Below are 14,110 nucleotides of genomic sequence, written 5' to 3' on the forward strand. Positions count from 1 at the left end.
AGGTGCAAACAGGTCAGCTCCAGGCTGTCCTGGCCAGTTCACTGTGGTCAGCAATGACACTTCTAGGACTTCTTCAGAACACTTCATCACATGAATGCAGTCAAGGAAAATCGTTAAGGAAACTACAAAACGGTTTCCTTAGGCAGGTAACAATAAAATAGAAAACACACAAAACCCCCCATAAGAATACAGATGGGCAAGTCCAGAACTAATGTAGATAGTGACTGACGTCACTGTGTGAAATGAAGTACAGTGATATGCACAAACAGAACCCCAGAACGGCTGAGTTTGGAAGGGACCTCTGGAGGTCGTCCGGTCCTTCCCCTGCTCAAAGCAGGTCAGCTACAGCAGGTGGCCTGGTGCCTTGGCACCCAGAGCTTCTCTGAGCCAGGTGACAGCCTAAGCTGTTCTTGTGATGATGAAGAAATCAGAAACTGTGCTATTGCATTCTGGGCTCTCAGAGCCCATCAGTTGTGGGTTCACTGCACAAACACACAGCACGAGAGCCTGTGTCTCAGGTTGCTGTCTGTATGGAACAGACCATGAACGTGTGCATGTGGACCAGAGAGCACAGTAGGCAGGATAACTTTATGATGCACCACATGACAACAAAGGGAAAGAAAACTGATCAGCCACTCTCACTTAATTTGGAATTGTCAGTGGCTAATTACAGATTACTTTTTTTACAGCTCCCCCTCCACTGCTGACCCCTCCTAGCCGCACCTACCAAGCACTCCTGCACTTTTTGCAGGACAGCGTTCTTTTTGTGAAGGCTTGGATTCAAAAGGTCCATGTCAGTCTTCCCCAGACTTTCAATGAAAGGGACACACGAAGGGCCTGAAACGTACTCCAGGTACTCAACCCTGCAGAAAGAATTCCAGTGCTCTCAAAATGTAAGCCCAGCCTTCATACACCCATAACCACACCCATAAGATCTGTGATGATGGAAAAATTTAGAGACAAGCTTGGACTTGAAAAATTATAAACCTGCCAGACCAGAAAAGTTGCAATTAACCCACACCTTACTTGAACTGAAGTATTTTCTTCCAGTTCACCGGTACTTGAACTTCACTTCAAAAAATGGCTAAGGGTTATAACTTGCTACAAGCAGAGTAAACTTCTTTGAGATGTTTTAACACCATATGAAACAATACTGTCTACACTTCAGAAACTTCTTTCTCCCTTTTGTCAGGAATAATTCTCTGATGAATTAAGATGTGGTAGGTGGGTTAAGGACAAAAAGTAATTTTAGAGTAGGCTTCCTTCTTATCAAAGTCCAAGAAAGGCTGCCGAATTAAACAAAATGATGCTCTTCTCCAGCCAGAGTGGCCGACAGCCTTTGCAAATAAAGCCACATCCCAAAGCTGTGCACACCCAGCCGCACAGGGTTTGCAGGCAGGAGCACCAGTGACTTCTGATGGCCCTGAACACACTATGCAGCTTCTGGCCAAATAGCTTGGTGCTGCTGTTTGAAAAAAGCCTTGTATTAAAGTCTGTTATTATTTTATTGTTTTTAAATACAGTAATGCTTTTTCAAACGTAATCCTTTTTTTTTTTTCCTTACTTTTTTTCAATTAAAAAATTCCAGGGAAATAATAGTGCTCATTTCCTTTTACCCCTTTAAATGTGTGGGAATAAAGAAATAAAGAAAAAGGGGAATTAACAAGTGGTACAATTTTTTTTTTCCTGAGGAGAAAAAGCTGTCACTGAATATTACTTGGCTATTTACACCATGTGAAGTTTTGCTAACTTACCAAGATGTCTTTAATTACACTAAAATGTTTTTAACCTTACAGAGCAGTATGCTTGGGTGCTATCCAATGGCTTTGTCCTACATTTCTACCCTCAAAAAACCCCCAAACAAATAAGGAAACCAAGTCTCACAATCTAGGGAAAGGGGGGGATGAGCAGGGAAGCAAAGAAAAAAATCCAGCATAAACTGCATTGAAGTTGGTTTCGTGATTCTAAACAATTATATTCAAGAAAGCTCAATTAATTAACTTACTTATTTTAGCAGACATCGGCAACAGTATAAGCAGCAACACACCACTGCCCTGTAATTCAGTCTGCGCACTGAGCTCTTGACACAGATTTTGCCTACAGTCAGCAACCACTTTTTATAAATCACCATTTGTTTGAACCAGCAGTTTTCTTAGGACTGAAGAGGTTATTAAAAAAGTGATCAGAAAGGCTATTCTGAATGCACTGCTACAAAGCAGTAACTTAAGATGTAGCAAGATGTAACTTACGGAAGCACTGATAAGAGGAAGGGAGGAATAGATGCATTAGAGACTTTCCAAAACTTCCAAGCCAAACAATTAACCTAAAAGCAAGAAAAAATTAAAACCTTATGCATTCAGAAATTTTGAGGAAGAATTAAAATATGGTTTGTTAGATCTTATAAATTATTAGATATAAAACTCTGCATATCATCTTCAGCGAGTATGTTTCTTTGGTTTTCTAAAAGTAGTTTAGAGTTTTCTTTCTGTAGACATCAGAGATGAAACATCCTATATTTGCGTGCATGAGAGCATTTGTATATTTTTGAAACTTATGTGTATGCCCAACCAGGTCACTCATGAATTAGCAAGTTAAAAGGACTGTAGGAATTTCTGAGAATTTGTAGAGACAAAAGAAATTATCAAAATGAAGTATGATAACAGACAAATTCACACATAAAAGATTTAAATGAAATATGTTAACAGACAAGTTTACAAATATAAGATTTTGGAAAAAATGAGAATAAAATTAACCAAACTCTAATCTACCCACAGTTTACATATTGGGTAGTATGTTTATAAACACAAAGTCTCTTTTTTTTTGTTTTACCTGATACGGAGAAAGCAGGTGAAGGTTGTTTTCAAAGAATCTAAAACTGTTCAAAAAAATGTCTGTGCCCATACTTTCAATGAGTTGACAAGTTATTCCTTTCACAAGCTGTCCTGCGCTGAGAGGAAAAGCAAAGTTCAATCTTTCGAATATTTAAGCAGGATCTAGCCCTTCCTCCCCATAACCATGTCCTAAGATACAGTTTCTTGACCCCCTCTTTTCCATTTCTTGTAACTGAAAGACTATTGAAAGTAAAAATGTATCAAATTGAAAAATATTGACTGAAAACCTCTGCAGTGCTTTGATCCTGATTTTGCATTTGGAGACCCTTTTTAATAAGGGAGGTGAATTATCCTGTGGTACCAAGGAAAGAATAAACATAAATACAAAATAACCACAGAGTGTCTATGTCTACCTCAGAGACACTCTCATCACAAAACCAGACTTCAACCCCATTTCAAGAGACACCATTATCCATACCTTAGAAGCTCAACAGGATAGTTTTTCTTAGACAGTAGCTCATACAGGTACAAAGCCTGAAATGAAACCCACCATATTTAATGTCAGGCTTAGGTAATTCAGGTGCAAGATGCAATAACTACTGGAAGGTTTTTGTGTGCTTGACTCTCTTACGTACTCTGAAGGCATTTCTGTGCTCCAGTTTGGCCAACCAAAAGGTTTGGCATCCAGTACTGAATTTCTTCTTCCCAAGACAAGACACCACTGACTGTTCCTACAAGATGATGTTAAACATGTTCATGGCATATGATCACAGAATAATTTAGGTTTGAAGGGACTTCTAGAGATCAATTAGTCCAACCTTGCATCCCTCTGGACAGAGCCAAAGGACTGACTGTACATGCAAACATGGAATCTACAGTACTGGAAAGAAAAAAAAAGTGGCAGAATCTTGAAGACTTTTAAACTCAGCATATTAATGCTTCCCTTTCTGCAACATTGTCTCATAATGGTGCCTAAACTCTAAGTGACCTCTAGTTGTTTCTGCAAGATATATTTGGGGCAGTTCCTTCCTTTTCCATATGTTCCTTGAACACATATGTATTACAACACTTTCCCTATTGTTCCATCCTACTAAAGTGCAGTGGAATGGGAACTGCAGAATCATTTTTACCTGGCTTCTTCTTAGCTCTTTTTCTTTCATCATTGAAGAATTATATCCAGTCTGCCTCCATAAATCAGAAAGAGATATTTCTTTAAAGCAAGCTCCTTGTATATCTTTGATTGACGAAGAAAAATCTCCAGATGCAGTTATCTAAAAAGAGAAACAGATAAATACATGGCATTTCAAGGCTGATGCTTAAATTTACAGAATTTGCTCTTCTTTCTGGTCTGTGTAATATTTCTCTTAAGAGGATAAAGAAAAAACATGTCAGTATTAAAAATGCCACAGGACTAAGCAAGAGACAACCTTTGGAGTATATTAATACTTGGTGTTCAGAAACAAAACTGGAAATATTAACCATTGAGCTGAAACACAAATCTCTGACAACAGTTTAAATCATGTTCGGCATTTCTGGTTATTGTGCTCTTGTGCAGAGAGAACGTGCTACACACTCAAGCTGATAATCACCTTCCTGAGGATCCCTTGTCGCTGTGCAGACGATAAGTCAGGTAAGTACTGGGATGTTGTGCCTCGAATAATCTGAGAAAGCTCCTTTGGGTTCATACTGTAGAATGACTGGGTGCTAATACCAGTTACCAACGTGCTCATTTGACTAACATCATAAAATGACACAACCTGCAGAGATAACAGCACAAACAGGATGTTTTCTGGCTTGTGATATGTTTAAAAACAAAAGGTAATAAATAAAGCAAAACTATTATTGTTGCACTTTCCTCAAATTTCTTTCAATTCAGAAAAGACTGTCCAGGGAACAAATGCAACCATTTTGTCAGCAGCTCCTTTTTTCGAAACTTCAGAGAGAACCCTGATTCCTCCCATCACAGAATATTTGAATATACAGTCTGGGATCTCTGATCATACCAATTTTGCTTAGGGCAGTGATACAGACAAAATAATTGTTTCTGTTACTAGACAGAGGTTACTTTGGGAGGTTCAGTCTCGGATGTCTTTATTTGATTTAAACAAAATTTTCAGACCATTAACAGCAATGAAAGAAGTCTTGAACTAAACTTTTCAAAATTTATGGTTAACACTGAGAAAAAGCCATTTCACTTTAAAAAACAGAAGGTAGGAAAGCTGTTATCAGAGGTACCTTTTCATATGAGAGGTATTTACTGGATAAAATGATGACTTGGCTTTTTGCCCACCCAGTGACTTGGTTTAACGTTGCAATAGCATTATGCACCGCTTCAGGTGACAAAGATTCCAGCTGACTCGAAGTAAGCCCAACCACGGCATCTGACACAGATCCAAGGACTTCATTCAATGTCTGGTTTTGCGTGGCAATGTTCAGGAGTCGAGATTTGAGCTAAAGCAAATAAAAAAAAGCAGATGGGGAATATAACTCTGCCAACAACTAATTTTCATTATCACACAAAACTTTAACTAGAGTTTCTGGACTTGGCATTGGCAATCATTCAGTGACCATACACTTCATAAAAATCAAAATTAGAACCACGGTTGTCAAAGGAATATGCAACAGGAGGAAACAGAATGAGAAAAGAATGAGTACTGTAAAAACCAAACAAATCAACCAACCAACTAAACAAACAAACAAAAAGGGGTTTTATTCTTTGCATTCTATAATCGAGATCTATTTCCACTGATTTCTTACATCCCAGTCATTTTTTACTCTTCTCTTTCCAAATTCAAGAACAAAGTCTCTCCTCCGCTGTTAGCATTAGGTTAGGCAAGAAAAATGAGCACTGTACCCACCTTCCGAACCTCAGCCTGGAAACCTCTCAACTGATTGCATTTAATCATCTGATGAAGTAAAGCCCGGGCAACAGCAGCATCCATCTGTTCCATGTCATTGTAAAAGCAAACCAATAAACCAAGCCTATACAGAAGAAAATACATTAGCTAACTTCTGACATCAAAGCTGCCACTCTCAGGAAACTGAAATATTGTATGTGTTACCCTATGTGTGCTCAAAACCTGAGTAATTTCTGTCTGTTATAAGTGCCTTAAAGTGCAATCTTTAAAACTCCATGTGGCCTGAAATTGGGGGATGAGACATATGTACCATTCTCTGTATTCAGCTGAACTCTAACCCAGATTGCTTGTGCTGCTGAAAATTTAATTTTCCTGGTTCCACTGCCATGGCTGTATTTCCCAAGCTAACGACTCCACTCCCCTTGGCAGAATTCGCAGCATGATCTCTGCTTTGAAAAGGATGGAGGGCTAAGTAAGTCTCTAGAAGTGGCTTGCTGAGTTCTTATCTGTATTAATTGGTTGTTTTGAACTCTAAATTCTGTTTGGATTTCACATGCAGCATAACTCATTCATGTGTCAGGGCAGCAGCTAGTGCAATACATAGCATCTTTGTCGTTTCAGGTTTAAACAAAGCCTGCTGTATTTCACATCAAACATACACCTGGCTGATGGATGGAGACCTGTCCAGTTCAACACTGGCCATGAGAAAACACGCAGAGGTTCAGCTTCATTTGTGCCAGCACAGCAGTTTGCAAGACAATGTTGTGAACCGGTTGTGGAGCTCCTTTTCCTCCACAGTACCCGCGCTCTAATATTGAAGTCAGCATTTCCATTAACCTCTGTAAAGCACAAGCGCAGCTGTAGCTGCAGGAGAGGAGCACTCACACCACCAAGGGTGACCACCTGCTGCAGGCACACACCTTGTGCTTATTTACTGCCACTACCCACAGCCCTGCAAAGGAGGTCCGAGTTGTGCATCACTCTCTCTGCACTTCAAACTTCATAGTGATGGTGATGCACTCGTTTGTAGGAAGCCTGAATCAGCCTCCTGTCACTGTAAACAACTAGCCTTTGCTTTCGTAATCTACACAGGACGAGAACCTACAAAGCCCAGCTTTCCTGCTGCAGTCTCTGGTTTTTAGCAATTCAGTGATGCAGGCATAGGCAGAGTCCAGGCAATAATGTCCAGATGTGAATGAAATCCACAGTGGACAATGCTGCAGCACTATCACAAACTTTGGAAAATTCTGCAGTGCAGAAAGGCTTAGCATTTAGTTCCTTTAGTCCCTCACCAACAACCTGCTTAGCAATGTAACAAAATACTGCTTCAGCAGCCCATTTGAGTTCATGGGACATCATCAAACTAACATACAAATCAAAGAAACATATATAACGGCATTTGTATAACAAATAATTACCTTCTGATGCATTACTGCATAGCCACCAAGAGCTCTTAATCTCCTTTGGGATTAGCAGCAATGAATAATACTACTTCTTAAAAGTAAAAATGCATTTAAATCATCAGTAGGTTTAAAATGAGTAATATAAAATAAGCGTGCTGTAAAAATGGAATATATTAAGGATTATGGAGCATGACATTTCTCTCATCTGTGAGAATGTGGCACTTCTCATGAGTTGTAAAATCATTTTTAAGATTTCTGACATGGAAATTTATAGTGTGGGCATAATTCTCTCGCTTACATCTCCGACAATCAGCAATACTTACGGAAGCCAGTGAGTTACACTGCAATAATAATGGGAGCTCTGAAGCCATAAAGCATATTCTCCATTAGTTTAAAACTCCAAGGTATCCCCCAAGGAGACTACAAATAACTTCAGACAGTGGCATCTTGGGACTAAATACATCCATTTACGTGACAGTGTAAATATAATTGTGGAGTACAGCACTTTGCAGGTAGCTCATACTCACTGCATATTTATGAATAAGAACAACTTATTTTGGTTTTTTATTATTTTAAAAGTAAGTTCAGCGCTGATTTCACATCTCCAAAAACATAGTTTCCTGCTTACACACAAACAGTCCCGTGTTTAAGCGTGGCTTACCTCTACCCTGCAGGACACAGAGGACAGCAGGATGGGCTTTACACCTCTTCTCTTTGTGACCTCTTTGGTGACACCCCTGCCAGTTAAAAACCACTTGCAGTCCTGCCTGGCATGAGCTAAGATTTCCTCCTTCAACCCTAACTGTAGCATGATCTCCACAAAACACCTCCATCTCTTGTGATTCAAACGGTCAAGGCAACTCATGTCTTGCTATCCCAATTTTTGTTGCTGTACTGCACAACATGATGGAGCTTTGATTGGGTCCCTCAGATACTGCTGTACTGCTCCTCCTAATACGACAGACAACTCCTCACTGTGGAGTGGGAGACAAAGCATTAGCTAACTAGGCACGCCTCCAAAAATTCATAAAGTAGCAGTTCTTCACTGTTGCTAACTAGTTGGATTTCAGCCTAGATTTTTCTGCTGGAAGGAAACAGCTTGCCACATCAACAATTTCATCAGCTGCTTATTGCTCCTCTCTTTTCTCGTTACTTATTCCTTCTCTCCACACACAGCCATGAAAGGAAAAGAAAAGCGGTCTTGCCTGTAGATAGTTGAAGTATTTTTCATATCAAATCCTGATGAGTTTATTCTTTCCAGGAAAGCTTGTGCAAGCTCTGGTGTGATATCATACACTGTGTCCAACTGCTTTGTTGCATTGTCATAGCTAATGAATAGTCTTATCTGACCAGTACAAACAAAATCATGCATCAGGATTATGAAAAACAATTACATCCAATAAAATATGTTTGACACTCTAAATTAATTGATTCCATTCATGTTATAGAGAAAGGAAGAAGACAGATTTGGATAAACACAATATTTTTGAAGACAAAGCTCAGTGAGCAATTCTCTGTCAAACTGTCACATAATTTGAGGGTCTTCTATCATTGGTCTCTGTCTTTCAGTACAAGTCACAGAAGTCTGATACAGATAAATAATTACACATTAATGACAGGCACTTTCAGATTCCAAAACCAGAAGAATATTTGGTTGGCAATGGATTTGCACTCACTTTATATTGAAGCAATTAAAATATAGACTTCTTTTTCATGTTTAAGTTTGCATTCCTGTTCATATTGTTTGTAGCCGACATCACTTGACAATGATACATGATTATTGTTTGTTACTTACTTCATTGAGATTGATTTTCAGAATTTCTTCTAATGGGAGATGAACTATGTATCTTCCCAAAATCCATAAGTTTTCTGCACTGACCCAAGAAATTGGTTCATTGAACTCTGTTTTGTACAAATAAATACTCACTACAATGTTAAGAAAGTCATCATTTTTCAAATACATTGTACCCAGTATATTGTTATTGGTAAATAACTTTTTAAAAATCTGCAATTCAGACAAATCCTTAGCAGACAAAGTTAGGTTCCCTCCATTTGGAACCACATTTTTTATGAGCCCATACATTTTTTAATGAAAATGAAATAGTGTTTCAAATGCCTCAAATTTTCTCATATAAAAATGATTAATATTTTACATTGTTGAAATAGAAAATGGATAAAGTAGTGGACAGGCAAAATAAACCAACAGTAATAAATATGGAGCAGCATTCGTTAAATTCAATTTTCCTAATCAAATATATTATTTAAGAACATCAGGAAGGCATGACACTATGTAACACCTTATATATTTTATTATTGATGATACCACTTATTTCAGCAATATGTGCTAGCAACAATGGAGAAAATGAAAAAGCATTCATATACCTACTTGGAAACAGGTTGGCAAAAAACTAGAAAATATAGCATAACAATTAAAAAATGTAATTCATTTAATAACATTCTCACAGGGATTGAAAATGAAATCAAGATCCAAATATCCCCGAGAAACAAGTATTTCTGGACTAGGAGAGTACTTTGAGCCACAAAGACAGCATTTTCTCCAAAGTGTCGTAATTTGGATGGCTCAACATGTGATACCTGTTAACATATTCCTTAGCAGCGCTGATACTCACAACTCTGTTAAAATAAAAGCATCAGGGCATTTTGCAGTTTTTGGTATTTGAAAAAAAACAGCCTATAAATATCAGAAGCTGCAGAACGCCATTTAGCAAGGGATTTATTTGAAAACAGAGATCTAAGCTCCTCAGCTGAGACGAGATGATGCTCCCAGCAGACCTGTCAAGGCTCCATTTTTTTCAAGGTGATACTATATCTCCCATTGCCAGGAATATCAAGGGATTTGAAAGAGATGATAAAAGAGTTAAACAAAAACGACCACAATTTAAAGATACTGACCGTGGCCTTTAGCAGAACAGACTTGCAGATACCAACCATGGTAACTGTGATCCTCCAAAACGTGTTGTGGGTTTTTTGTTGTTGTTTTTGTTTGTTTGATTTTTTTAAAAAAAATTTAAATATGGTACAAAATTCAAAGATGACAGCCTCCTGTTTTTGCAAGGGCTACCAGCATGCTTCACCTGTGAATTCCTCAGTGTTTTTAATATGAAATGTGAAAGAATTGGCAAATAAATTTCTTGAAGGGTTTGACTCTTAAGACATAGAAGCCACGTGTGGTCATCTGCTCACGCAGCGATCCAGCTGCAGGGGCTGCCTGACACCGCCGGGGGACCCGGCATGACGGAACAGCCCTCTGCATTTCCAGGGGCACAACAGAGACACGGCAGTGAGCCCTCTGGCACTAAAACCAGCAGAAATGCTTGGGAGGCAGCCCCGTAAGCACCACTAATATGAGGCTTCTTTCAAGTTTCTTTTCTGCTGAGCTTCCAGGAAGAAGATGCTGCTTCTGCAAAGGACTGATCCCTTTCCAGGTGCTCTCGCTGCTACCCCCAAATGAAGTTGAAGTGAAGAAATCAGACTATTGCAGGACGCTTACGTCGTCCCGCACTCTGTGCTGTGACCCGTGGTGTGCAAATACACTTGAGTGAGCTTTAGACTTGCCAACCTGGATGCTGGTAGCAGTCCAGCTGTGCCTGCTCAGGGCTGATGGGTTCTGCAGCTCATAAGACCAAAACTAGCTCGTAATCCGCTCACGCTTTATACCTTCAAGAGTGGATTCACCGTGTCTGCACTGCTTCGCATTGGAAACAGCAATCAGGACACAAGAGAGGCACAGTAATTCTCAGCCCCTCCTGAGCTGGTGATCTTTTACAAACTGATGGTTCACTAATGTTTCTCACAAAATCCAACGTCTGATGCTGTGTGATTTTCCCAGGGCTGCTGAGTATAACCAGGCAAGTTCTGCGTATGTTCTTCCCCAGTAATGTGCTGCCAGTAAAACCACCTCGTAGCAGCATCATGAACTTCCTCTCTACGGCTTAATGTGTTACTCGGGTATTTTGAAGCAGCAGGATTCCCAGGAGCCAAATTTTGCTCCACTGAAGCAAGTGGGCATTTTGCATTTGATTCTCTGGGAAAGAGGAAGAACATACACTTCCAGAAGTCTAAAATGCTCCCACGACAGCTCTGCTGGGATGTTCAGTGAAACGCAAGTGCTAGCTCTGATGCCTCAGTGCTGCTGCCACTTTGCAGACCATGTCCCAGCTGTGGCACATCTGTTTAAGATATATTAACAAGGCAAACAGATGTGGTAAAATGCATAAAATCAGAAGTAACTCTTTTCTTTTTTCTTTTTTTTTTTTTTTTAATCTTGTCCCTTGTCCCAGTTCCAGGTGTAGTAGAACTTTCACAACATCCTGTATTACTTTTATATTTTTAAACAGTGCATTGGGTAATGTATTCTGAGACAGATCTGTTTTTTCATTCTGAATAGGTGTTCAAAAGTACAGAGGCTATGTGTATAGCTCTGTGCAGAAAAGGTAAAGAACAAGCATCTTTGGAGAACTATTTGCCATGAACAACTGCATTCTAGAGCAAAGGTATTCAAGACAGCTGCTCTAAAACAGACCTGTGTTAAATTTGGGAAACAATGCAATACAACAGACAGGCCTTTTGCTGACCTTTTTTTCTCTTATGATAAGCAAGAAGAAAATACTTCATTGTATGTAACCATACCACTCATGTCACAGGACTTTTGTAGCATCTGCTTCATCCAGCCATACAGAGCTCTCCGTGTATTTGCTGAGGTTTTGTCATAGAGATCCTTGAATACTGTCGATCTAAGGGATACAAGGGTGTACTAGTTCACTAATGAGTTAACTATTTTTTTTTTTAATGACACGCATGGACAAATGTTTTTAGAAACATCAACATATAAGCAGAAAGCTGTATCTGGAAAATAGACTGAGACCATGTAGTAACCTTTTTTAAAAGGAATATATAAGTCAGCAAATGCTACACAGAATTAATTGTCTCTGGAAAATAAATGGCTTACAAGTTTCTGAAAGCATCCTCCTGTAGAACATTTGGGAGTCTCCCAATTACATCAGGTTGGAGATAGTTCACTGCTGACGTGCGCAAAACCTGGCTTAGGATATCCACACAGTCCAAAGCACTCAGAGTCAGGAAGCATTTATCCAGTGTTATAAGGAACAGGGTCCTATTTACTCCTGGACTTTGAAAAATTCTCTCTCTAGTCTTCTCCCAATCAAGAATAATATTTCCCATTTCCTGCATGCAACAAAGGGTTAAAAGAATGTCTCTGATTAATTCAGTATATTGTTCATTTTGAGGCCTGACAGAAAGCACTCTACAAACTATGTGGTGCTGTTATCGTAAAGAAGAGATGCAAAACACTGTCTTGGTGAATTAACTCAGATAATACCTTTCTGGCGATGGCCAGAGACCAGCTTGGACCTCTTGACAAAATCAAAATGAAAAACAAAAAAATTATCCAAATGGCTGAAGTTATAGTGTGTGCTCTCATAAAAGAATTAGTTACTTGGAGAATGAAAGGATATTGGAATAGAATGGTATTATATCACATATAATTTAATATGTAGACGCCTCTAGAATAGACCTTTTTTCATGCAGTATTTCTTGCAGCTGTTACTACAAACATCCCCTCCAGAAGATGGGGCAACATCAAAGAACCAAGCCCAGGAAATACATTCACCCTGGCTGGGGACGGATTGTTAGGATGCTCCATCTCACAAGTCAACACGTTTGGGATAACCTGTTGAGAGCCGATAGTCCCAAGAGTGGTGATTTGTTCATGCAGTACTATCAGCCCTGGAAGAACCAAGTATGTCACTTGAGAAGACAACATTTACAGTTTATTGAAAGGGCTTATGCTCTGCTGCTCTGGCTCTGGTGCCTGCTGCACACCTATCCTGCTTTGGCAGGAGGAGTTGTGCTACCATTGTTTGAATAGTGGATTACACAGTGTTTTTCCTGGGCAGTCACCTCAGGCACCTGGGGAAACACCGTTCCTTTCTCCCAGACTGATCTCCCCCAGCTCAGCGATGCCACATTGGAGGCCGTTCCTCCCAGCAGTGAAGATACCAAGCGCTCTCATACATCAGGCTATGATCTCGTCCCTGCAGTGCAGAACCCGCTGCAGGGGCCATGCTCCCTGGGCGGCACTCACTGACCCCGAGAGACTTTTAAGATAGGTCACAACAGGGAGCGCACTGCAGAAGTAAGTACGTGATGCTGTGCTGCCTCCCCTCCAAACTGCCTAATGGTTTGCGTGCACAGTCCCATAACTAATTAACAGGATAACTAATCTCACCTTTTTCAGTCATCTTGGCTCTCTTTCTAGCCACTAAAGAGAAGCAGATACTCCCTGAGAACAACTGGTGTAGGAAGGTAAATCATTCTGTGGAGATGCGTTTCTCTCCGCCGATTACAGAGAAAATCCAGATGACTGACTTGGACTTGGCACCAAACTTTTAAACAATAATTAAATTAAATAAGTCAAACAAAATTGAGAGGAGCCCCTAGAATCTAATCCAAGCCAGCTAAATAACTGCATGGAGCGCACTGTGACACCCCCAGTCTGGCCCTCTCCCATTTATCTAAACCATTGACAGTGGCTTTTCTTTTTGACAGGCGCAACGTGACTTACAAGATGGTCCTTTCTGCTGTTGAAGAGATACTTCATTGCAGTTTGGAACTGCTGCTGATCAAGCTGTTGAAATTCAGATAGTAGTTGCCTAGGCTGGTATAAAAGGTTCTTCAGGTAACTTTCTATAGACATCTGAAGTATAGAAAAACATGCATAATAAACATAAAACTCACATTATTGTACTATGGGCATCTTTTACCCCCTGAAAATCTCTGCTTAAGGAGAGATAAGCTCTTGTATTGTGTTGTAAATGATTAAATAACTATACTTAAACTGTAAACAAAAATAATGTAATTCTGAAAGACAGTAATTTTAAAATCCTGTTCTTGGTTTACTGAGCAAGTCCTCTCCAGTGAGCCATTTAACAAAAGTACCTCAGTTTCTCACTTCATAAAACAAGAGTAATAATGCTTT

The 14,110-nt window shown here is 39.6% G+C and overlaps 1 protein-coding gene across 7 annotated transcripts in view; it reads right to left on the reverse strand.

Annotated features, from left to right (window-relative positions):
* OTOA (otoancorin) overlaps positions 1 to 14,110 on the reverse strand; it is a 37,898-nt gene that overhangs the window by 18,005 nt on the left and 5,783 nt on the right. For all 7 annotated transcript variants that reach the window (XR_011741446.1, XR_011741445.1, XM_071815103.1 and 4 more), the window contains 13 exons: positions 13,697 to 13,828; positions 12,062 to 12,297; positions 11,743 to 11,846; positions 8,888 to 8,994; positions 8,298 to 8,437; positions 5,690 to 5,813; positions 5,067 to 5,282; positions 4,421 to 4,588; positions 3,962 to 4,102; positions 3,310 to 3,365; positions 2,830 to 2,947; positions 2,250 to 2,323; positions 728 to 863 (listed from right to left, as the gene is read on the reverse strand). Coding sequence is in view for 5 of the 7 variants with exons in the window: in XM_071815103.1 (XP_071671204.1) it covers positions 728 to 863; positions 2,250 to 2,323; positions 2,830 to 2,947; positions 3,310 to 3,365; positions 3,962 to 4,102; positions 4,421 to 4,588; positions 5,067 to 5,282; positions 5,690 to 5,813; positions 8,298 to 8,437; positions 8,888 to 8,994; positions 11,743 to 11,846; positions 12,062 to 12,297; positions 13,697 to 13,828 (1,752 nt within the window). In the remaining 2 variants the exon portion in view is untranslated. The remainder of the gene's footprint in view (positions 1 to 727; positions 864 to 2,249; positions 2,324 to 2,829; positions 2,948 to 3,309; positions 3,366 to 3,961; positions 4,103 to 4,420; positions 4,589 to 5,066; positions 5,283 to 5,689; positions 5,814 to 8,297; positions 8,438 to 8,887; positions 8,995 to 11,742; positions 11,847 to 12,061; positions 12,298 to 13,696; positions 13,829 to 14,110) is intronic.

This window comes from Patagioenas fasciata, chromosome 15 (genome assembly GCF_037038585.1).
Source record: "Patagioenas fasciata isolate bPatFas1 chromosome 15, bPatFas1.hap1, whole genome shotgun sequence".
Classification (NCBI taxonomy): Eukaryota; Metazoa; Chordata; class Aves; order Columbiformes; family Columbidae; genus Patagioenas; species Patagioenas fasciata.